The sequence below is a fragment of the Herpailurus yagouaroundi genome, unplaced genomic scaffold (genome assembly GCF_014898765.1).
Source record: "Herpailurus yagouaroundi ecotype Mexico unplaced genomic scaffold, PumYag 190, whole genome shotgun sequence".
Lineage (NCBI taxonomy): Eukaryota > Metazoa > Chordata > Mammalia > Carnivora > Felidae > Herpailurus > Herpailurus yagouaroundi.
The window spans coordinates 20,335,778-20,361,415 of record NW_024412421.1 but is presented as its reverse complement, the minus strand read 5'-3'; the positions used below and the strand labels follow the sequence as shown (position 1 = coordinate 20,361,415).

The following is a 25,638-nucleotide window of genomic DNA, read 5'->3' as shown; positions in this document are numbered from 1 at the left end:
TGGCTAATGGCATCCTCCTCTCAGCCAACAACAGACTCCTCCCCACCTTCCTGCTCACATGCTACCCAATACCGCAGGCCAAGCTCCACCTGACTCCCCCTGGAAGAAGCTTCTCCAGCTGCTCCAGCCCACACAGGTCTTACCCCACCTGGATTCTGAATGCGCCCATTGTCTGAAAACCTGGCATCTCAGCGTTTTCCAAAGCTCCGACCCGTCGCCAAACCCCACAAGACAGGAGAAACTTTGTGACTGACACAGAGCACACAGTAGGCACTCAAACACTGTACTGAGGGGAACTCAATCAGCTTCTAGGATATTAAAAACACCTTCCTCAGCTTAAAGAGAATGAGGGGGAAAAGTTCAACCACTGATGTGCAAAACTGCCCAGGACATATTATAAAGGAGGGGCAGGAGATGGTTACATTTTGCAGAACAATTCATACTTCCATTTACAGAAAACTCCGATTTAGCAAAAGAAAACCACAAATATGGACACATATGTTCTAAAAATGCTTAGAAAAAAAGTCTGGGAGGATATGTACCAAACTGTTAACAGCAGCCACCTGAGAAGGGGAGAGAATTTTGGAGGATGTTTAAACTTTCTATTATATTCAGGTTCTCTTTGTAGAATTTAAGCTTTATAATGGAGAATATCAAACATGTCCAAAAGCAGAGGAAACTGTGTAATGAGCCCCACATATCCATCACGCAGTACCGACAATATCGAACTTGTGATTTCATCGATGAAATCACAACCCGTCTCCCTACCCATCCCAGGCACCTCCTTCCATCTGTAAACATGTCAGTGTCAATCTTCAGAGGATTAAGACCAGTCCCCCACTTAAAAAATAACCCTAATCCGGGGTGCCCGGGTGGCTCAGTCGGTTGAGTGACCGACTTCGGCTCAGGTCATGATCTCACGGTTTGTGAGTCTGAGTCCCGCACGCATCGGGCTGTGTGCTGACAGCTCAGAGCCTGGGGCCTGCTTCAGATTCTGTGTCCCCCTCTCTCTCCACCCTACCCCTGCGGTGCTCTGTCTCTCTCTGTCTTTCAAAAATGAATAAAGATAAAAAAAATTTTTTTTAAATAATCCTAATCCACTACTACTATTAAATTTTTTTTAAAAACAAAGTATGTTCCCTCTGATCCTGCTTGTGAGGGAGATCAAGTAAGCTGAGGCATTCACACAGTTAAATAGTTTAAAACCTCCACTCCCAAGTGATTAAGAACAAACTTTAAGTGTTAGTTTAGAAAAGAAAAATATAATAATTAAAGGAGACTATGAAGCTCTGAAATGGCAGCTTGCAAACTTTTGTCTCTTGCCACACTTCACCATTCAGATTTAAAAGGAGCTTGGGGGCGCCTGGACAGCTGAGCCAGTCAAGCGTCCAACTCTAGATTTTGGCTCGGGTCATGATCCCAGGGTTGCGGGATCAAGCCACACTTTGGGCTCTGTGCTGAGCGTAGAGCATGCTTAAGACTCTCTCTCTCTCTCTCTCTCTCTCTCTGCTCCTACCCCCACTAGTATGCGTGAGCTCTCTGACAAAAACAAAAAAAAAATTTTTAAATACTAATAATGAGGGGTACCTGGGTGGTTCAGTTGGTTTAGTGTCCCACTCTTGGTTTCAGCTCAGGTCATGATCTCATGGTTCGTGGGTTGGAGCCCTCCATGGGGCTCTGTGCTGAGGGCTCAGAGCCTGCTTGGGATTCTCTCTCCCCCCCTCCCCTGCTCACTCACTGTCTCAAAATAAATAAACTTTTTAAAAAATAAAAAAAGAAGGGGGGGTGGAGCTCAAGGGCACCAGTACCACCCCTTTCATTCTGGGTTTTCAAAGGGGCAGGCCATCTTGAAGCCCCATTTACCCCAAGGGCCAAAACTGGTCAAGGACTTCGAAGGCTGTATTGGGTGGACCTTAAGCCTCCTTTCTAAGCCAAAGTGAAGAATCTGGAATACAGATATTCCCAGAAATGGAGGTGCTGAGCACAGGGATGGTAAAAAACCAGGCGAGGCAGAGAGATGTGCCTCTAGGTGTGGGATCCTGGGTTGGTCAATAACCTCTAGAAGCTTCCATCTTATTCTGAAAATTGAACTGTCATACTACCTCAAAGGTTAGTGCCAGAATTAAAAAATGAGATCCTATATGAACAGTTGAGTACTCAATCAATAAACAGGTGCAATGATTATTATGGTGCAGTTTAACAATATTCTTTTTAAAAAAAAATTTTTTTTAACGTTTATTTATTTTTGAGACAGAGAGAGACAGAGCATGAATGGGAGAGGGTCAGAGAGAGAGGGAGACACAGAATCCGAAACAGGCTCCAGGCTCTGAGAGGTCTGCACAGAGCCCGACGCGGGGCTCGAATTCACAGACCGCGAGATCATGACCTGAGCCGAAGTCGGACACTTAACCAACTGAGCCACCCAGGCACCCCTAACAATATTCTTATTCTAACATCTACCAGTTGTGTGACTCTGGCCCACTCACCTAACCTCAGTGAATGAGCCAATTCATGTATAAACTAAGAAACCAGATTTATTTTGAGAGAGGGAGAGAGCAGGAGCAGGGGAGCAGCAGAGAGAGGGAGAGACTCCCAAGTAGGCTCCACACTCAGTGTGGAGCCCTAAGTGGGGCTTGATCTCACAAGAGCCAGACACTTAACCAACTGAGCCACCCAGGCACCACAGAAACTAGATGATTCTTGGGGTACCTGGCTGCTCAGTTTGTAGAGTATGCAACTCTCGATCTTGGGGTTGTGAGTTTCAGCCCCATGTCAGGTATAGAGATTACTTAAAAATTAAAAAAAAAAAAAAAGAAAGAAAGAAAAAGAAAAACGAAGTCATTCTTAAGGCCCCTTCTAATTTTGCTCCCAAAGAACGGATTTTTTAAAAACATGCTCTTTGAATTTAATATTGAACAATTCTGAATCTTTCTCTGGAGGGAGGGTCTGAGGGCTACGGAGACCTTGCAGTTCACGGTCTGGAACAGGGCTACAGATGCAGGGTGATGCTGGGGTTAACCACAGATGTTTTCAGGGACACAACTGGAAAAGGAGCTATCAGTACACAGAACATAGAACATACGTTTCCAGTGCTTCACACCAATCTCAGAAGTCTCCCTCCTGGCTGCATTTCTGCCCCATTGCAGTTCAGCCCATTCTCCATGGGGCCACTGGAGGATAGCCTTTACAAGTATTTCAAAGCAGATTAATTGGTTCTCCGCTTTCTCAAAAGGCCAGCAGTAGAGACCATGGTAGTTAGTCATCCATAAAACTTCCCACTCAGGGAGGCTTAACAATCCTGGGCACGGGGTAAAAACAGTATTACTGAACTACTGATAGGCACCGTGGGAGACTGGGCAAGAACCCCTGGCAAGACTAAAGTCCTCAGTTTCGATGAGAGAATCTGCCCTTGGCTCAATACTAAGAACAACCCTATTTCATGCATCATCAGGAAATCCTGAAAACCCAGTACTTCTCCCATGACAGGACTGGCGTGGGGAGGAATCTGTCTCCTGTGATCCATGACCATCCCAGGGGCCACAAATACCTCCATATCACAAGCATCCTGCACACAGCATCTAGAATGCTCTTAACAGGGGTGCCTTGCTGGCTCAGCCAGTAGAGCATGCTACTCTTGATCTCAGAGTCATGAGTTTGAGCTCCACATTGGGCATAGAGGTTACAAACAAATAAATAAATGGAAGGCTCTTGACATTACTTGTAAAAGACCAGATCACTTCTCGGCCTTTTGGCTAAGATCAAGTGTACTTGTAAAAGACCAGAAACAGTCAATAGCCATCAAGAGAAGACAGGTGAGCCTTGGTGGTTCAATCAGTTAAGTGTCATGGGTTTGAGCTCTACCTCGGGCCTCCTGCTGACAAGCCTGGAGGCTGCTTGGGATTTTCTCTCCCACTTTCAAAATAAATAAACTTAAAAAAAAAAAAATGAGGACAATCTTTAAGAAATATCAAGTAAAGAAAACAAAGTACGGAACAATGTATATATAATATGCTATCTTCATGTTAATGCTGGGTGGGGGGCGGCAATAAGTATCTAAACATACTTAATTCAAGAAACACTGGGGAATTATATTAAATAGTAACAGCAGGTTGAAAGGGACCTGAGCAGTTGGAGTTCACAGAACAGCACCAGCCAGGTAAAGGTAGCACATGGAGGTGGTGGCATAAGCTTTGGTTTAGCAGCCCAGGGTTCAAATCACTGCCATTTCCTAGCTCTGTGGCCTTGGACAAGTCACTAACTCTGGGTCTGTTTCCTCCTCTGTAAAATGGAGACAATATTACTGTCAGGTTCATAGGATTGTTGAACTGATAGGTTTGACTACAAATTAGCATAAAGTGGCTTCATGACAGTGTACCTGGTTGGCAGTGGTTGACATATGGACAAACAATGTGAACTTGAATGGGTGTTGGGTAGAGCGCATCTTAGATTTGGGGAGGTCAGGAGCAAAGACACAGGGGATGGAGCCCTTCCTCATCCATAATCCTCCTCTCTGGATCCTTTGGTCTCTAATATTCAACCATTTTTTTCACCCCCTTGACACAAATCTAAAGCAGAAACATCTCATAATAAAAACTCAATACTTAAGGGGCACCTGGGTAAAGTTAAGCCTCCGACTTTGGCTCAGGTCATGATCTCACAGTTCATGGATTCAAGCCCCACATTGGGCTCTGTACCAACAGCTCAGAGCCTGGAGCCTGCTTTGGATTCTGTGTCTCCCTCTCTCTCTGCCCCTCCCCTGTTCATGCTCTGTCTCTGTCTCTCAGAAATAAATAAACATTGAAAAAAATTAAAAACAAAACAAACAAAAAACCACCTCAATACTTAAAAGCGTTTGTTATGTGCCAGGCATTGAAATCACTTTAGACATGCTAACTCACTGAATCCTCTCTCAACCCTGTAAGGCAGGAACTACAATTTATCCCCTTTTTAAAGGGGAGAGGACTAGGCACAGAAAGGTTAAGTAAATTGCCCAAGGTCACATGGCAAGTAAGAGTCGGAATTTGAACCCAGACAATTCTGCTCCTCCTACTGCCCTCCCCAATTCATCTTTACTCTCTGAGGGAGCTCAAGGAGACTCTTTCCTTCACTTTACAGGATAAAAAAGAAATAGATAAGCACTAAAGATTAAAGGCACAACGTTGACATCAAATCTGTTGAAATTGGGAGTGCAACCTCACACCTGGTAAAGTTTCCTAAGCTGAACCACCTCCCAGGTATTTCATTCCCGAAGTTTTTAAGTACTCCCATGGTTTGGGTGAGAGGATTAGCAGAAAGGAGGAAAGAAAAAAAGAGAGAGAGAAATTACAACTAAAGTCCCAAGAAAAATCAGCATAATTTACATGAAATGTTTCCAATTCAAAGATTTTAATGACAAGCTCTGAAACATCCATCTGCAAGGCATACAAGAGCATTTCTTTACCGACGCAGACTTAAATCAGAAGGTACAGGAAGTACACCCACAAATTCTAATTTCTCCAGAAAGTTTAGTCATTATAAGCCCAGGAGCGGAGGTGCTAATGAAATCGGCCACGTGAACTCCACCAAGCAGCTGCTGAGCCCTGTCATTTCTGCAAACTCCAGGCTTCTGGCGAAGAGGAAAGAGATCTTAGGGCCAGTATCCTGGGACTTATGACTAAGAGCAGTCACCTAAAGTACCTGTTACTGTGAATATGAGGTCAGAGTGGATTCAACCTGATCCTGATAACCTCACCAGGGGAGGCCTCTCAGCTGGTGATTCAGCGCTCCACCCCACCTGTCAATAAGAGCTCAGGCTATTGTCCCATGGCTGACTCAAGGGATGACGTTTCCTACAAAAAAGGCACAACTTTTCCCACAAACAACTTGGTCATCTTGTTCCCTTTTCAAACACTCCCACACAACTGTGATGAAGAATTTGAGGAGGAGGAAGTTTGCAGTCTTTGAAAGTCCTCATACTTCATTCTGACCAAAGAGGTCCTGGGACACCAGGATACATGTAACTCAACCCCCCACCCCCCAAAACACACCCAAATATGCCCAAGAATCATGATGCTTACAGGACAATCCCATCCCTCCTCCGTGAGGAGGTTAAGAAAACTAGACTTAAAGCCACATGCCTCTTGGGCAACACGCCAAGGGGCGGGTGGCTTGGAAAGCACATTAGATCCTGGTTTGAATCTGATACCTTTTAAAGGAGACGTTAGCTCTCAGGATCATTCCTCTAAAAAAAAAATACCTGCCCAAAGAATAGCCTTTTTTCCTCCTCTGAGGTGTAGCCAGCCTACAATGTATTAATTTCAGGTGTACAACATAGTGATCCACGTTTATACACATTACAAAGAGATCACCAGATAAATCCAGCTACCATCTGCCACCACATAAAGTTGTTCGCTACTGTTAACTGTATTCCCTATGCTATACGGTGTATCCCGTGTCTTAATAATTGGGAGTTTGTACCTTATAAAGAGAATAATCTCTATTTTATTTTTAAGAGAATAGTCTTTAAATGGCACCAATTTGGGCTTAAAAGAATGTGGCAAGTCCAATCCCCTCAAAGACAGTCCAATTCTAACATCTATTGAGCACCTCACCTCCTCAGGTCTTTAAGTAAATACGGTTCTTAGTGATGATTCCCCCAAATGCCTCCACTCCACCACACACAGTTCTTTCTATCCCCTTTTCTGCTGTATTTTTCTCCTTCCGCAGATCACCACGTTGCCTTCTCCCGCCCCCTCTGATTAGAAGGGAAGGGGCAAGGGGGCAAGGATTTTTGTCTATTTTGTCCCGTTATAGCCTCGGTGCCTAGAAAACACAGTACTCGTGTTGGCAGGTGGTCCACACAAATGTGTTCAGTGATCAGACAGAGGATGCTCATCTAGAAGGATTTCCCTCCCCCTGAGACCTTGAGAGCAGGAGTTACCCATCCCCTTCACTTGGTCAATCGCAGACCATCCGGTTGGCTGTCTTTTCCTGCCGTGAGGGGCACGGGCTTTGCTGTGCTCTGGAGTCCAAAAGCCACCAGAACATACCTCCAGGTTCTCCAGTTTCCTGTCGGCATGAGCTGCACTATCTTACAGCCTCTCAGAGCCACGACAGTCACTTCTCACTGGTTGTTGTGAGGTCTGAAGGGGAGAGACAGCATATGGAAGCAATGCTGTTTACGGGAATGCAGGTTGAAACAATAATGATTCTGAGAGACAGAGAGCATGCGTGTGCGTGCAAGTGGTGGAAGGGCATAGAGAGAGAAAGAGAATCCCAAGCGAGCTCCATGCTGACAGTGCAGAGCCAAACTCGTGGCCAGGTGAGATCCAGGAGATCGTGACCTGAGCCGAAATCAAGAGTCGGTCACTTAACTGACCGAGTGAGCCACCTAGGTGCTCCAATAATGATTTTTTGGTAAGTATGTCTCAACTATTGCATGGGACATACTAATAAAAAATTAATCACTGTGTATCTGAAATTCAAATATAAATAAGTGTCTGTATTTTTATTTGCTAAATCTGGCAACTTTGCCCATTAGGTAGTTACCTTCCTGAAGGCAGGGTAATGTATCTTACATAAATTGCCATATAGTACCTTCTCAATACTCATCAATCAGATGGACTTTGGAGTTGTGAGATTTCTCTCTTGGCCATGAGCTGCTAATTAAGTTGGCTTTAAATTTTTGTCTTGGGAGTTTTTTGCACCTCACAGCAAATTCCTTCCAGGCTTCTGTGCATTGCCAACATCTGGAAGAATGGATACCAGGTCTTGAACAATTAATGGCCTTGAAGGATGCTGCAGATACCCAGGAAGGTGTTGGGTGCGTCTGGGAGTCTTGCTCAAGGAAGGTATTACCCAGACAATAGGAAACCCAACAGATGGCCCTGGCTGGCTCAGGTATCTGTTTAGATTTTGATCTGGTGCTTCCTTACACCAAGAAGTGTGGGCAGAAATGGCTCCTCTGACCTTTAGACTCTAGACTGCAAGCTGTTTTGTGACAAGACAATTAGGTAAGGTTACACCAGAGGTGTGCAGGGCTCCGAGAAGCTGGAGAGGGCCAAGCTGAGACACATGCCCTGTGAACGTCCTCTCCTCCTCATGTCCTTCTATGGCTCACACTGACAAAGTTCTAGCTTTTCTTAAATACAAAAACCACCCTGGAATATCTCCTAAACACAAAAAATATATAGGTCTATACACACACACACACACACACACACACACACACACACACTCTGAAACCTCATTTATTCATTCAACAAATACCTGTTAAGCACCTATTATATGCCAGGCACTGCTCTAGACACAATACAGCCAGTAAAATATACAAGATGAAGTTTCCTGGCCTCCTGGGTGGCTCAGTTGGTTAAGTGTCCACCTTCAGCTCAGGTCATGATCTCACAGTTGGTGAGTTCAAGCCCCATGTCAAGCTCTGTGCTGACAGCTTGGAGCCTGCAGCCTGCTTCAGATTCTGTGTCTCCCTCTCTCTCTGCACCCCCCCCCCACTAATATTCTGTCTTTCTCTCCCTAAAAACTAATAAACATTAAAAAAAATTTTTTTTAAGAAAATGGACAGGAGAAATAAGTGGAATACATAGCATGCTAGATGGTGAAAAGTGCTACAGAGGAAAATAAGGCAAAAAAGGAAGGGGAGTGCAAGAAGGAGTAACTATCTTAAATAGGGGCTCAAGAAAGGGTTCACTGAGAGGGTGACATGTAAGCAAAAACATGGACCTAAATGAGTGAGCCATGAGAGACACCTGGATAGCTCAATCAGTAGAGTATGTGACTCTTAATCTTAGGGTCATGAGTTCAAGCCCTACGTTAGGCATACAACTTACTTAAAAATAAAGAAGTGAGTGAGCCATGCAGATATCAGAAAAGTATTATTGACAGCAGCAATAGCCAGTGCAAAGGCCCAGGGGTACAAGTGTGTCTGGTGTGTTTCTAGGTAGAGTCAGGAAGAATTGATAGCAAGAAGTAAGGGGTAGGGGAAGTGTTTGGGGGGGGGGGGCAGATCACGGAGGCCTTACATGTCATAGAAAGGACTTTGACTTACATTCTCTGTGAAATGAGGAACCACTGGCCAACTCTGATTTTTAAGTTAATTTTTCTTAAGTATATTTGACAGACATTTTATTGATTTCAGGCATGCAATACACTATTCACTATTTGTATTAACTTAAATTTTCTTTCTTTCTTCCTTTCAGTAGGCTTCATGCCCAGCACAGAGCCCAACAAAGGGCTTGAACTCATAATCCTGAGATCAAGACCTGAGCTGAGATCAAGAGTTGAACACGTAACTGACAGAGCTACCCAGGAACTCCTCAAATTTTAAAAACCATCACTGGTGGCTGCTGGATGGAGAAAAGACTGCTGGGGTAGGGGTAGAGGAGAATGACCTAAGATGCTCTACAACAGCCTTCAGGAGAACTCTCCTGGGAACAGAGAAGGTGTAGAAGTGTGTCTGAATGCCAAACCACAGAAACAGGTGTTCTCCGTAGCCTTCAACTTGTCCAGGTACCATAAATCTGAAAGGATTTCAGCTTGTTACACGTTTTCCTAATTACAAGGCCCACTAATTATTATCTAGGCCTTGGCCAATTATCCCACGGGGGCCTGTGCTGGCCACCGTTTATGATTTTGCTCATGGTGAACAGGTTCAACCTTTCCAGACAGGCCCCATTAGATTTCAGCAGTAATGCCTGAGCTCACAGGGATCCAGGCCCAGATCTCTCCCGCACCTTGAAAAAGTCCCAGTTTGGTGGGGGAGGGAACACTTGGGTGGCTCAGTTGGTTAAGCATTCTGACTTCAGCTCATGTTGTGATCTTGGGATTAGTGGATTCGAGCCCCACATCGGGCTCTGTGCTGACAGCTCAGAGCCTGGAGCCTGCTTCAGATTCTGTGTCTCCCTCTCTCTCTGCCCCTCTCCCAGTCACATTCTGTTTCTCTCTCTCTCAAAAATAAACATTAAAAAAATATTTTTTTTAAGTCCCAGTTGGAACCTCATTATACTACAGTTTCCCTCCCAAGCTCTAATTCTCAATGGCAATAGAATTGCATTTTCAGGGACCCAGAAAGTTGAAGACAGAGCGTAAAAGAAGTGAGGTTCATGGATGCCTGGGTGGCTCAGTTAAGGGTCTGACTTTAGCTCAGGTCATGATCTCATCGTTCGTGGGTTCGAGCACCGCATCGGGCTCTGTGCTAACAGCTCAGAGCCTGGATCCTGCTTCAGATTCTGTATCTCCCTCTCTCTCTGCTCCTTCCCTGCTCACACTCTGTCTCTCACAGATTAGATAGATAGATAGATAGATAGATAGATAGATAGATAGATAGAAAAAGAAAGAAGACAGACAGACAGACAGACAGACAGACAGACAGACAGAAAGAAAGAAAGAAAGAAAGAAAGAAAGAAAGAAAGAAAGAAAGAGTGTGGTTCAGCTAGCATTTATTTGGAAGTGAAGGTAACAGGCAAACAGGCTGGAAGTTACCCACCCATATAAGACAAAAGAGGCCCTTCAAAAGCAAAAGAGGATGAATTCCAGCATCACAGTTAAAATCAGTGAGACACAAAAGGTATAAAGACATCTTTTCCAAGGAGAAGGTGGGAATTCCTTTCCCTCAGGGGACTCAGCTTCCACTGGAGATGCAGTTTGGCAACAAGGCAGATGAGGGTCACAATGAGGGCACAAGTCTTAGAAGATTCAAGTGCAGGACTGGAGCCCCAGCTCTGCCACTTCCTGGGTCGGGGTGGGAAGGAGACTTTTTCACTGTCGGCAATACACACACACACACACACACACACACACACACACACACACATTTTTTTTTTTTTTTACATTTTTAACCAAGTGAATGATTTCTACTAAAAGAAAAGGAAGGAATGAAAGGAAAAAAAAAAGAATAGAAAGAGAAAACCCGGGGCCCCTGGCTGGCTCCGTTGGTGGAGCATGCAACTCTTGATCTCACAGTCATGCACCCAAGCCCCACATTGGGCATAGAGATTTCTTAAACAACAAAGTAAACCCTCTATTACCTGCAGACTAAAGTCCAAGGCCCTGTGATAGCCTGGTTGTGGTCTACACCTAGGCACTCTCTTCCTGGGACCATCTCCTGCAAGCACAGCTCCAGCCTGACTCTTTCATGCCCCGCCATGCCTTTGGGCACCCCGTTTCCCATACCTGGAGAGTCTGTTCACCTCTGGCTGGCTGGAGCCTTATCACTCACCAAAGCCCAGCAGGTAAAACTGAGTGCTCATTGAATCCTATGAACATTTTCCCACCGCAGAGCCCTTCTCAGAATGTACTGAAATTACCCCCTGCAAGGGTCTCAGAGATTTCTGGAATCTCCCTGAGATCGAAGGCTGGGTCTTAAGTCAGTGCCCCAAGCAATAGGTGTATGGTGGGGAGGCAGCTACTTCTCTGGGTCCCCCATTCCCACCCCATGTGCCCCACCCCACACCCACAGAGCACTCCTTTGCCAGCATGGCAGAAGGACCAGCCTTATCCCTTCCAGATCAAGGGTGCCCTTGGATCCCTGGCCTCAGGCTGAACGAGATGTTCATACCCCACTGGCACCAGGTATTTACTCATCAAACATTGTGACCTAGCTACTGGAGTTGTCCAGGACAACAAATCTGGTGGCAGCAGACACCTGGGGAGCTTTAAAAACTACCATGTCCAGATCTCCACTCTCAGAAACTGTAGTTCAGTGATGTGCGGAGGGCAAATGTGCATCTTTGAAGTGTTCCAGGTGATCCCACACGAAGCCATGCAGGTAACCCATACTCTCAGGAGCTAGGGCGGAGCATTTCTGGCAATGGGAAAACACACAGTATCCTACAGCATGTGTATTATAAAATAATTTAAATTTTTTAAAGATTTTAAGTAATCTTTACACCCAACGTGGGGCTCAAACTTACAACCCAAAAGGGCACCTTTGTCGAACAAACATTTGACTCTTGGTTTCAGCTCAGGTTGTGATCTCCCGATGGTGAGAGTGCTTGCTCGTATTCTCTCTCTCTCTCTCTCTCTCTCTCTCTCTCTCTTCCTCTTTCTCTCTCCTCTCTCTCTCTCAAAATAAATAAATAAATAAACAAACAAAAACCCACTTACAACCCCGAGATCAAAAGTCTACCTCCGTACTCTACTGATTGAGCCAGCCGGGTGTCCCATGAAATAATTTTAAAAACCAGGCAGAAGCTGACAAGTTCAGGGTCATCTTGTTTTCCCACCCCCCAGCTACTCCTTGCCCCACCCCTCCCACTCCATCTGCAAACAATATTCACAAGCAGGTCCACAGGCAGCCCCACCGCGGAGTCCGCTGGCAGAGGCAAACAAGAAGACTGTCACCAAATTCCCTCTCCTAGCAAAGGGCACTTTGGTCCGTCACTGTTTGCAGAGCAGTGTTTGCTTTAACACAGAATCGGGGAGAGTGAGGAAACTGGTTTGGCTGGTTTACGGGGTGGGAAGGAGCACAGGGAAAAGTTCTGAACCACAGGTAAAACACATGGGAGAGACGCAAGCAGAAGGCACCAAATACTTCGGGGCTTTAATATTTAATATTCATTGAGCACCTGGTACTGTTAGGCCCACTTTACAGATGAGGAAACTAAGGCTTAGAGGATAAGGTCCTTGGCCGACCTCCCCTCAGGTGGCAAGGGACATTCCCTGGGTTTCAACCTAGGCAGTGTGACTCAAGAACCTTCTAAATGATGGAAATATGCCACCAGAGCCTTGGCAGGGGGGGTGGAGGATTAGATGCAGAGAAGAAGAAGGAAGGCGAAGACGAAATGTGTAAAAACAAGGTGGCTAAAGCCCTCTGGACAGCAGCAAGCATGAGCTCAAGTGTACGAAAGATAAAGTTGAAGTAGCAAGAGAGAGAGGCAGAGAAAGGACGAAAGGCCACCACAGGAATTTCTTTCAATTGACCAAAGATGAAAAACACTTAAAAATGGCTGCCTTTCCCCTTCCAGATTCAGGTTTGAGGGCTCCAGCCTCTGCCCTCTGGCGTTCAGAAGGAAGCACTCAGCACGCTGTAATCCTGGGACACACTTATGGGGTATACCGCCCAGCTTCTAGAAGCACAGACTGGGCGTGCAGTGCTCACGTGCATCTTAGAAGGTTCTAACTGACAACTCTTCTGGTCCATTTAGATCTAGGACGGGCCTGAGGCCAAAGAATTTGAGAGGGGGAAAAATAAGCCAATATATGAGGGGTAATAAACATTCATTCATTTCTTCAAAATAATATTTGAGTGCCTACTCTGTGCTAAGAATATGAGGCACCATTTAATATTTCCTGTTTCTTTACATCATCTCTCTTCTTTATGTTCAGCCCAGATCTGCTTTATTAATTACTGTAACCCCAGAGTCTAGCCCAGTGCTGGCACTCTTACTTGTTGGCTAGCCAAATTAAAACAAACATGCCTTTTAATCCTCACAACAAACCGCTAAGTACTCCTACCCCCCCCCCCCCCCATTTCACAAGTGGAGAAACCGAGACCCAATCAAATAAAGCGTTTTACCCAAGGTCACATAGCTAGGAGCTGAAAGACAAACCTGGACCTTTGATGTGCTTACTCACAAACTCTCCTGACCAGCCATACAGACTTCACTCCCCTCCTTGAAGGCCTAAAGCCCTAAAAAGAGATGGGAGTTGAGGCAGAGTAGAAACTCAAAGTCTGAATTGTGACAGGTGCCTCTCGGGGATTTTAGGATTTTGGCAGCTCCTGGGAGATGTGAGAGGTGATTGCTTCAGCGTCTGGCTTATCTGGGGTTACACTTGGAAGGGAATGTGTAACAGACACCAAGGTGAGCATTTCGGAAGAAAAGTCTCACCCAATAAAAAGCTCCAGAGAGCAAACAGGGATTTCCATAACCATCTGGCAGAGGCAGGACAGGTCCGGCAGGCAGGCCCCAGGGGGAGCAGCAGCCAGACTTCCTTACACAGCCTTGCAGGGCCCAGGACCTGGGAGGACCCAGATCTCCTTCCCCGGTGAGCTTGACATTAACCTTTGTCACAGATGTGAGTAATCATGAACTGAGTGAGTTTGAGGGACAGGGGAGTGGGTGTCTGATGATGTAAGGAGATTCCCAAAGCAGGTTTCCGTATTTGTTTTTTTTTAAGCCCAGTTTAATTAGGAGGCCTGCACCCTGTTTCTACCACCTTTCAGCACATCTTTTAGAAAGGGGGAAATGGATGTATTTAATCCACACAAGTGGGTGCTTGTGAGCTAGGTCAATCCATCAAGGAGCCAGAGCTCAAACCCAAAACAGAAGCCCTGTACACCTGAAACCAGGCGGTGAAGCAAAGCAAGAAGCCATTGGTTTCCAAGCCTGTCTGCTTTTTGCAGCTCACCCCTCTATCAACTTAAAGCTGAAGGCAATATGAAATAGCCGGGGTTTCTCAAACCAGTTTATGCCAGAAAAAAGAAAAATTCTCAAACTCTAGAGAACTGGTTTAAAGTTGTTTGTTTTTTAAAACATTCTCTATTCTAGAACCTGGAGAGTTACCAAAGACATAAATTCAAGGCCAAGGCCGTGGGGACGTCCATCTCACAGAGCACAACAATCGCCCCAGCAAACCACTCCAGGGTCTCCTGAGTTCGGTCAAACCCTATTCGTGACACCCTATGGCAAACGGTGGACAAAAAGTAACAGGTTCCTTATTTTCAAACTCCCGTGAAGCGTATATTTAAACCTGATGCTAATGTCACATCCTTCCACTTCCCTGGAGGGTCCAAAGAGAGTGAGGCCACCACCCTAAATCCTAACTGCCTTTTTAAGTGACAAAGCCAGTCTTCTAAGGTCACATGTGTGATTTTACCAGAAGGGCACTTCCGTCCTGGGGTAATTCCACACTGGACTCGGAGGAAGGTCTAAACGGTGAAATGTCAGCAAATCTGCTGATGGGACGGGTCTTCGACATAAAGGACACTGAACCCAGCCACACAGGCGGCTTTCAGAAGCTGCCTCTCCCACCAAGCTCACCACCACAGGCCTCTCTCCACTTCCCACCTGTTGTGACCCATCTCCATCACCACCTCCTCCTGTTCGCGGGGTCCTGCTATATCAACACCTCTGCTCTCTCAGGCACACAGGGAAGACAACGTTTACTGCACAATGGACACTAATTCTCCAAACACCTCTTTTTTTGAAATGATTGAGAGGGGGAGAGAACAGGACAAAGACCAGCTGTGGATCTCTGAACGGATTACTAAATTGCTTTACGTTTCAATTTCCTCCCCTGCAAAATAGAAATAACAACAGTGCCTACCCTCATAAGATTCTTGGGAATAGATATACATATTTTTTAATGTTTATTTTTGAGAGCAAGAGTGCAAGTGGGGGAGGGGCAGAGAGGGAGAGCAGGCTCCACACTGACAGCACAGAGCTGGATGGGAGGCTCAAACCCACAAACTAGGGAATCATGACTTGAGCCAAAGTCAGACGCTTAACCGACTGAACCACCTAGGCGCCCCAGTTCTTGGGAATATTAAGTGGGATAAAATCGAGCACTTGCCCCAGAGTCTGGTTCAAAAGGAATAGGCTGCTATTAATAATAATGGTAATATTTATATTATTATGCAATAATATTCTTGGTCAGACCAAGAGCTTGTCTGGGGAAGAGGGGTGCAGGAGTGATAAAAGCAGACTAACTCACATCTGGACTTACCAAAAGCCTTGGTACGGGAAAACAAAGTGACCGGCGCTTGTCTTGGAACACCTCCATATACACAGGCACACCCCCAATTTCTAACTCCTGCCCCAATCTTCAAGGCCGGGTCAACTTTGCCTCCTCCAAGAAGCCAGCAGCCCTCACTGCCAACTGATACTCATCAAAACATCCCACACCACCCACATTCTTTGGCACCTGAATGCCCATGTCCCACAGTGCCCTCTAAGCGGGTCCTGGGGCATTCTCCATAATCTGCTGGAACGTGAAATACCAACAGCAGGCTGGAGTGTCTCCATATCTCTTCAATTCATTCCTGAGTTACCCAGCACAGGGCTGGGCAAGCTGTCAACCATCGACTAATGGTGGACCCACTGCAAAATCAGACACTTCCTTTCTCACTTCATAGAAAGCTCCACACAACACAGGCAGGCCTCAGAAAACCAAGTATGTTTAATCAATGGAGCTGCAGTTTCTCTGTTTGGGTGGGGGTGGGGGTAGGGGTGGGGGGGTGGGTGGGAGGGAATGCCGCCCACTATTGGAACAACTTCCAAAATTCAAACAATTTTCACACAACAGCGTGATTGCTCAAGTTTTCATGTGGCCAAAGACTGGAAGAATAAATGCAGTGAATTTCCTCAGGGGAATTGTGGGTGATTTCTCATTTTAAAAAGTGTCTCTTTTATACTTATGATACTTGCCCAATCAACTGAAATCAAGAGGAAGAAATCGTTTGGTAGGAAATAAGCATCTGGGAATCAATGAAACCAGAAGAGAAACCAAGCTTCCCTTGCTCTCTCATTTCTGGACAACAGTGAAATAAAGCTAACTCTAGAATCCTGATTATCACAGTGATAAGGCCCAGAAGTACATTGTGTGTGTTTTCATTCCTGAGTCACAGCTACTGGTTTTTTTTTTTTTTTTTAAACCATTATTCATTGGGGGAATAGTAAGTGTATCAAAATGTTTCCATCTCTTTGAGCAAACGCCACAACCCTTGGCACCTCAGTCATCCCAGAGATGGTGCAGAATGGGGCCTGGGAATCAGTCCTAGTTCAAATTCCTGCTTGGCAGACCTGGGGCAAGTGGACTCCACCCTCTGAGCCTCCGTTTGCTCATCTGCAAAACGGGAATTACTGCCGCCCCTCACCCCACACATCAGGTTTTAGCAGTCTGAAATGACAGACTCTCAAGTGGTCAGGACAATTTGACACACATTAAAGGCCTCTAAAAAATGCCCCCCCCCCCAACATAATTACCAATACCATAGCTCTCTCAACCACAGTAAAAGTTTAGATCGTTACATCTGTGTAAATTCCAAAGGGGTGCCATTTGAGCCAGGAAAAAAGGGTTTGCGCAGTCCAGCCCAGAGCCGTGGGAGCAATTTCTCGGACCCTTCCCACTCCCACCGCACCCAGCTCGGGACCCCAGCAGTACGTCCTCACCTCTGCCCAGGACTCGGCCTCTCTCCAAATGTCGACGGGGCACGGTGAACGTGTAGCTGTCGGCGCCAAAGCCAGGGCGGCAGGGCTCGGGCTCCTGGCAGAGCCCTGATGTGACCTGGAGTAGGGGAAAGGTATGGAACCGGGGTGATCGGGGGAGGGGGGTTCCCCCCGACGAGGAGGGGTCGCCTCCTGCCCACACCGAAACCAACCGCGCCGCCCCTCCCTTGCTCCCAGCGTCGGCCTGTGGGAGGGATCCACCCTCACCCCCAACCCCCAGGGCAGGCAGCCACGCCAAACTCTTTCATTCCGAAACTTGCTGCCGCCAAGCTCCCAGGTACTCCCGGGAGAGGGGGGCTGCTGGGTCAACCTCCTCCCGACCAACCACTCCTTTCTTTGCATTCTCCTTTTTAATTTCACTAGAGGCAACTTTACTGTTCCCCACTTCACTTTCCTTATGCTGGGAACACTCCCACTCCTAAGTCTAGTTTCTCACACCGAGGGGCGCCCCAACACCTTTTGAGCCCTTTATTAACCCACGGCGCCCCATACCTGTTTACGAGCCTTTCTTTATAGGCAAGTGCTTTTATTTCTGTTGATTTCCCTTTCCTTACCTCAGGGGTCATCTCCACTACTCCTGGCTCCCCCGACTTGCAGCGGGACTCCCCTTTTCTGTACCCCGGCCCCCACCCTGCCCCACGCCCCCCATTGCCCGCCCCCAGCCTCTACCGCCGCCAGCTCGGAGTCCCCAGAGCCGCAGCGAGGCTCGCCCCCCACCTCTAGTATTTGCGCGAGGGAGTGGGCAAAGCCACGCGCTCTCCACCCGCACCCGCTCCCACTCCCACCTCCGTGGAGCCCAGAGCGCGGCGCAGCTTCCAGGCCATTCCTGGACCTAAACTTTCTTGGAAGAAGAGGGGACGAGAGGAGAGAGAGGAACGGGGCCGGGCGCGTGATGGTGGGGCCGGAAGGCGTCCCCCGCAAAACCAAGGGACGCGACGTACCTGTAGCAGCAGCAGGAGCGCGGAGACGCTACGGGACGGAGGGCCCATGGCGGGCCGGGCAGAGGTCGGGTCGGGCTGGGTCCCGCGGAGCTTGGCCGGGCTAGAGTACGGCAGGACTTCCGCGAACCCACAGGTGCTCTGCGGTTCCCGACGCCACTGAGCCGGGCAGCGTCGCGGCCGCCAGGTGAGCCTGGAAGGCACCGCCCCCCACAGCGCTGATTGGCTGAGGGTACACCTGCGGACCGCAGCCAATGAGCGGCGCGGCTGGGTCTCGGCTTCCCCCGCGGGCTGGGGGCGGTAGGCCCGCCCCTGACCCCGCCTCGCAGCCTCCAGCCGACCGGGTGACCGGCTGGCCAGCGATGGATTGCTAGTCCGGGGAGGGAATAGGGGCTCCAGGATTCCTGTTTCCACCAAGTTCCCTCCCAGCCGCGCGGTGGCTCACTAACACCTGGGGGCAGAAAGGACTTCTCTCTTTATCGGGTCCTGTCTTCTTAACTGCAGATCTCCACAGGTTCGTGAGTGTACAAATCAATCCACTGGGCAGGACCTACCTTTCAAGTCTCAGTTTCTCCACCCTCCAAATGGGAATACTAATCACAAAATCCTCCCTATGTTGTTGTGAGGTTGCCAACCAATTAATAAGACCAATGTTTTGGGGAGCCTGGCTGGCTCCCCCGGTAGAACATCTTGATCTCAAGGTCGTGCGCTCAAATCCCACACTGGGCATGGAGCCTACTTAAAAAAAAATAAATAAATGAAAATAAATAAATAAGGGGCAACTGGGTGGCTCTGTCGGCTCTTAGTTTGGGCTCAGGTCATGATCTCACAGTTTTGTGAGTTCCAGCCCCCCATGGGGTTCTGCCCTGACAGTGCTGAGCCTGCTTGGGATTCTCTCTCTCTCCCTCTCTCTCTCTCTGCCCCTCCCCAAGTCGTGCTGTCTCTGTCTCTCTCGCAAACAAACAAACAAACAAACAAACAAATAAGACCAATGTTTCCTGCACCATAAAAGCTCTATACAGATGTGAAGGATAAGGATAACAATAGCAACAATAGGTGCAGAGCATTGAAAGGTACTGAGCCAGGCTCTATGCCAAGCGTTTAACATTGACCCTCTCACTTAATATCATCTCCAAAACAGCCCAAGAGCTTTTATTATTCTCATTTGCTAAGCAACTGAGGCATAAACATTTGGAGGCAAGGAGGTGAGGGAGGTGCTCTGATTCCAGGACCCTTCTTTCTATCAGCTTCACCGCGTGTAGACCCCAGATTGTCTAGGAGCTAGAGCTGGAGTTTTCAACCTGTCCTCTTTTTTTTTTTTTAATGTTTATTTTGAGAGAGGTAAAGAAAGAGAGAGTGTGAGTGGTTGGAGGGGCAGAGAGAGAGGGAGAGAGAATCCTAAGCAGGCTCTGAGCTGTCAGCACATAGCCCTATGTGCTCTCACAAAGCTGGAGATCCTGACCTGAGCCAAAATCAAGAGTCGGATGCCTAACCAAGTGAGTCACTCAGGTGCCCCTCAATCTGTCTTTTAATGTTGACCTGGAAGAGACCCTTTAAAGATTATCCAAGCCTGTTATTTGCAAATAACTTTTTTTTTTTTAATATTTATTTATTTTTGAGAGAGAGAGACAAAAGTGTGAGCCGGGGAGGGGCAGAGAGACAGAGAGAGAGACAGAATCCAAAGCAGGCTCCAGGCTCAGAGCTGTCAGCACAAAGCCCAAGGCAGGGCTCTGGCTCGTGAACTTCAAGATCATGACTTGAGCCGTAGTTGGACACAAGCAACTGAGCCACCCAGGCACCTCTGCAAATAACTATCAATGTCCCATAGCAAGTTAACATCAAAGCCAAGACTAGAACCTGAGATCTCCAGATCCCTAGATTGGGGCTCTTAACACCACGGTCTTGCCACCACTGCCTTCTCTAGAGAATTCTGTCCTTAGTGAAATAATTTTAGGGTAAAAAAAAGAACAGACATGCAAACGTTAGGTCAGATAGCTTCCCTGTCCAACTGCCAGAGGCCAGCCATGTCAGTATGCTTTGGCTACCCTGACAAGGACACTATGTTTCCCTTCACCCTCCTAAGCGCGGTCAGAACTACAAAACAGTGTGGAGTCAGCCGCTCACCAGCTGTAGGACTTTGGGCAACTCGATGCTCTCATCTGTATAAATGGGTCGATGGAAGCCATGCAGGAAAATCACTAGGGAATACTTGGCACCAGGTAGCAACTGCTCGGTAAATGTTTGGTGTGGTGGTTGTTCTTTAGGAGGGATCGCCCCGTGTCCCCCTTCCTCACTGGGGAGGCCCCGTTTAGAATACCTCACGCAGACCTAAAGGTGAATCTGAGCTCACTAAGGCTACTTTCTCAGCCCAGAGGAGAGGTATTGTTGCCAACCAAGGCGATCTTTGGAATCAGCCCAGCTCCCCTCCCCCACCCGGCCCCTCAGTTGTAATGGGTTTCCTCACCTGTCCCCACGGTTTTAATGGGTTTCTGAGCACCGGCCCAGGATTTCTGCATCTTGGCTCTCTCTGCCTCTTAACCCACCAGGAGGCTTATAGGGAAAAGGCTCCAGTATTTCCTTTCCCACTGCGGCTCCTGCCTGACTGTGCATTACACAAGATAATGGAAATACGGAAAGAGGCGTTTCCCCCACGGGGTGGCTTGTCCGTTTCTTTTTTTTCTCCCAGTTATGTAAAAATACATATTTTATACCATTGCTCAGCCTGGGGAGCCTTTAGGGCTTTGCTTTTCTCCACCCAGCAGGCCCTGGCCTTGTAACTCTGAAGCGACTCTCATCGACTCTTCCATTACACTCTGATAATTCAATAAAAAGGATTTTAGAAAACAATTAGGGGCAGTGAAGACAGGTCAGCATGATGCTCTCTTCAGACTTCTCAGCAAGTCCTTCAAGCTCCAGGGAACAGTCGTGAAGCACTGCTGGCTCTCAGCTTATTGGAGTGAGGAGGGGACACATGGGGGATGGAAGTGGAGCACTGAGTGACTGTGGCCCTCAGTGAATTGCCTGTTTCCTCTTCCATCAAAAAACGATGGCCTTTGATCTTAGGCTGATGGAGGCCTCAAATTCCCCCTCTGCCACTAACTGCATAGCATGTCACTTGACCTTTTCTAGTCTCGGCTTCCTCATCCATAAAATGGGGATGCTGGTAGCACTTAATTCACAAGATTGTTGTAAGTGCTCTGTAAAGTTAGCTATCGGCACTCTTGGCTCACTACATTCCCTTCCCAGTGCTAGGCAAAATTGTGAGCCCCTGTGCAGCCTCCCTACCCCACCATTAAAATCTCTTATGCTATCTCTGCCCAAGCTTGGAAAAACTCTTTCAAACAGGCTGGTTAGTCTTTTCAACCTTCCCAGGGATCATTTGCATTTTAAAGAGGGCTCTTGGGTGTGCTCCTTTCAAAAGAATGAGAACTTTGGAGCTAGTAAACTCCGCCCAAGGTTCTTAAACTGGTGTCTGTGGATGGGCTTCTGGGAGGGCCACGTACCCTCTGAGATTGTATCCAACCTTGTCAGTGCAGGTGGTAAGGTCCACTGCGTTCACTAGCTTCTCAACTGAGGGGAAGAAAAATCAAAATCTTGGAGTTAGATCTCTCTGAAGGCCAGTCCGCTGTTAATGGTAGAATTTCGAGTATCTACAGTGAAAAGAAACGTTGACCAGAGGCCTTGCTGGAGCCGCTCCAGGTGGATGACAGACCCTACCGCCGGTGTTCACTGGGCATCCATCACTGGGACAGCAATAAAGTTTCCTTATTGCAGGGTGTGACTCCGATGAACTTTCATTTCCTGGGTGTCCTCGCCACTGATCGGCCAGGAGGCTAATGATTAATTCCTCAGGCACTCCGGTTGCTTTCATCTCCTGGCAAAGCGGTGGTAATACTGGTACTCAGACTGAGAGGGGCACCCCCTCCCCAAGCCTCTCTGACAGGAGCTTAACCCTCCGCTGGCTGGAGAGGAATCCCAGGGAAATTGAAATTGCTAGAAATTCCAGCCAGATCAAGCGCCCAGCACTGTGGAGAGAGGAGGCTCTGTCTTAGGGGCTCCTGGAACCTCTGCTGGGCCAGGCTGCCTGCCAGCACACATGGGAGGGGACTGGATATCCAGCTTCAGCCTCCTGTTAAAATAATGGTAACCGATAGGGGTGCGGCCCTTGCCCTTTGCGGCTCAACCACTCACGTCTGCAAAAAACATTTTTATTTCAAACACAAAGTAAAGAAGGTAGTATACTGCGTACCATGTAGAGTGTAATGAAATACCACGTATCTATCATCTAGGTCCAATCATTATTTTTTGCAATTTTCATAATTTCCTAATTTGTAAACTTTATAGTTGTACCAAGTCTTGTTGCACCTTTCACCCCTCTTTAAAAAAAAAGACTGTTTTACAGCAGTTTTAATAATTAAAAAAATTTTTAAATATTTGTTTTTTTTTTAAATTTTTTTTCAACGTTTATTTATTTTTGGGACAGAGAGAGACAGAGCACGAACGGGGGAGGGGCAGAGAGAGAGGGAGACACAGAATCGGAAACAGGCTCCAGGCTCCGAGCCATCAGCCCAGAGCCTGACGCAGGGCTCGAACTCACGGACCGCGAGATCATGACCTGGCTGAAGTCGGACGCTTAACCGACTGCGCCACCCAGGTGCCCCAATATTTGTTTATTTTTGAGAGAGAGAATGAACACAAGAGGGGGAGGATCAGAGAGAGAAGGAGACAGAGTATCAGAAGCGGGCTCCATGCTGACAGCAGAGAGCCCAAAGTGGGGCTTGAACTCACGAACCGTGAGAACATAACCTGAGCTAAAGTTGGATGCTTAACTAACTGAGCCACCCAGGTGCTCCAACAGCAGTTTTATGTTTACAGCAGATTTGAGAGCAAAATACAGAGATTTCCCAAATACCCCTTGACACATCATAGCCTCCCCTAACACACCCCACCAGAGTGGTACATTTGTTACAGGTGATGAGCCTACATTGACACTTACAATCACCCAAACTTTACATTACAATTCTATGAGTTTGAACAAATGTATAACGACATGTATCCCCCATTATCGAGTCACACAGAGTCACTTCACTGCCCTAAAAATCCGCTGTGCTCAAAACAAAACAAAACAAAACAAAATCCTCTGTGCTCTGCCTGCCTGTTCATCCCTGCCTCACTGCTAACTCCTGTCAACCACTGATCTTTTCACTGTCTCCATAATTTTGCCTTTTCCAGAATGTCATATAAGTGTTTGGGGCACAAGTCAACCCCCGCCCCCATATGCCATTTTGGCATATCGATTATTTTGAATTATTTAAGAAATAGCCAGTGGAAAAAAGACACTTGGACCCTCCTTTGTCCGCCTGAAAGTAGGAAATAAATCTCCCATGTGAAAGGTACCCTCCCTGTACCAGGAGGTAAACAGACATCCATTTGTATGGTGAGACACAGAGAAGTGAGAGCCAGGGAAGCTTATATAAATAAACCTTGTTAGTTGTACTCATTTACTACCCCAGCCGAAATTCTGTTTAAAATTGGTTATTAATTGGAGCTCCCAACCTAAATTTTCTTTATCCTGTCAATTCCTCACAGATTATATTTCTTCATGTAAAATGTATGAAAGCTCTGTGGGGGATGCCCAGCTGGCTCAGTCAGAAGAGCATGTGACTCTTGATCTCTGGGAGTTCAAGCCCCACACTGGGTGTAAAGATTGCTTAAAATAAATAAATAAAATTTAAAAAGGGGTGCCTGAGTGGCTCAGTAGGTTAAACGTTCGTCTTTGGCTCAGGTCAGGATCTCACGGTTTACAAGTGTGAGCCCCGCATTGAGTTCTCTGCTGTCAGCACACAGCCTGCTTCTGATCTTCTGTCACCCTCTCTCTCTGCCCACCCCCCACCCCTCTTGTGCTCTCTCCCTCAAACAAACAAACAGACAAACAAACCAATAAACATTAAAAAAAAAAAAATTAAAAAAAAAAAGCTTTGTAGAAAACATTATGGAGTTTCCTCAAAAAATTGAAAATAGAATCAGGGCTCCTGGGTGGCTCAGTTGGTTAAGCATCTGACTCTTGATTTCACCTCAAGTCATGATTTCCTGGTCTCCTGATTGTGAGATCAAGCTCCACATCAGGCTCAGAGCTGAGCATGGAGTCTGCTTGGGATTTTCTCTCTCCCTCTCTCTCTCTCTCTCTCTCTCTGCCCCTTCCCTGCTCTAAGTAAATAAATAAACATTTTAAAAAATAAAAATAAAAATAGAATCACCATGTGATGTAGTAATTCCACTCCAGGGTATTTACCCAAAGGAAATGAAAACATTAATTCAAAAAGATATATGCTCTACAATAACCAAATTATGCAAGTGTTCCAAGTGTCCACTGATAGATGGATAAAGAAGATGTGGTATATATGCACAACAGAATATTACCCAGCCATTAAAAAGAATGAAATCTTTTCATTTGCAACAACATGTATCTGGAGGGCATAATGCTAAATGGAATAAGCCAGAGAAAGACAAATACCTTATAATTTCACTCACATGTGGAATTTAAGAAACAACACAAACAAACAAACAAAAAAAAGACACAAACAAAAAACCAGACTCTGAACTACAGAGAACAAACAGTGGTTGCTAGAGGGGGGGGGGGGGGGGGCCCGGGCATTAAGAGTACACTTGTTATGATCAGCACTGAGTAATGTGTAGAATTGTTGAATCACTAATTGTACACCTGAAACTAACATAATACGGTATGTTAATTATATTGGAATTAAAATTTTAAAATGCATAAAAGCTGCATGCCTTGATCATTTCTTTGGGTCTCAATTTTATGATTTGGCCTCCACATGCATGTAATTAAGCTTTTTTTCCTTCTGTTAATCAGACTCATGTCAATTTTATTCTTAAGTCACCTAGAAGAATTTTGAAGAATAAAGAAAAATTTCCCCTCCCCAACTGTTGGAATCATAAGGTTTGTAGACTTTTCAGTTGGCTTTATGTATGTATGTATGTATGTATGTATGTATGTATGTATGTATTTATGTATTTATTTATGACTTCTTTTATTAATTTAAGATTTCTCCATGGCTTTTTGTGGCTTGCTTGTTTGCTTGGTTTTTTCGGGGGGGGGGGGCACTGAATAATATTCTATCGTCTGGATGTACCATCATCTAACTATCCACTCACCCCTGAAGGGCGTTTTAGTTGCTTCCAAGTGTTGGCAATTATGAATAAAGCTGCTATAACCATTCGTGTTCAGGTTTTTGTGTACATTTAAGTTTTCAAGCCCTTTGGGTAAATAAATACCAAGGAGCATAGTTGCTGGAATGGATGGTAAGAGTATGTTTAGTTTTGTAAGAAGTTGTCAAGCTGGCTTGCATGCCACCAGCAGCGAGGGCTCCTATTGCTCCAGGGTGTCACCAGCATGTGGTGGGGTCATTTGGCCATTTTAACAGAAGTGTACCTCTGCATTTTATTTTATTTTATTTTATTTTTTAAGTTTATTTATTTATTTTGAGAGAGAGAGAGAGAGAGCACGAGAGAGGAAGGCA

The 25,638-nt window shown here is 46.5% G+C and overlaps 1 protein-coding gene across 1 annotated transcript in view; it reads right to left on the bottom strand.

The window, feature by feature from the left end:
* Positions 1-18,267, bottom strand: part of CDH1 (cadherin 1) — an 82,776-nt gene extending 64,509 nt beyond the window's left edge. The window contains exons 1-2 of the mRNA XM_040442921.1: positions 18,101-18,267; positions 17,103-17,217 (exon numbers count right to left, since the gene is read on the bottom strand). Of these exons, the coding sequence (XP_040298855.1) occupies positions 17,103-17,217; positions 18,101-18,148 (163 nt within the window). The 5' untranslated portion in view covers positions 18,149-18,267. The remainder of the gene's footprint in view (positions 1-17,102; positions 17,218-18,100) is intronic.
* Between the last annotated feature and the right edge of the window lie 7,371 nt (positions 18,268-25,638).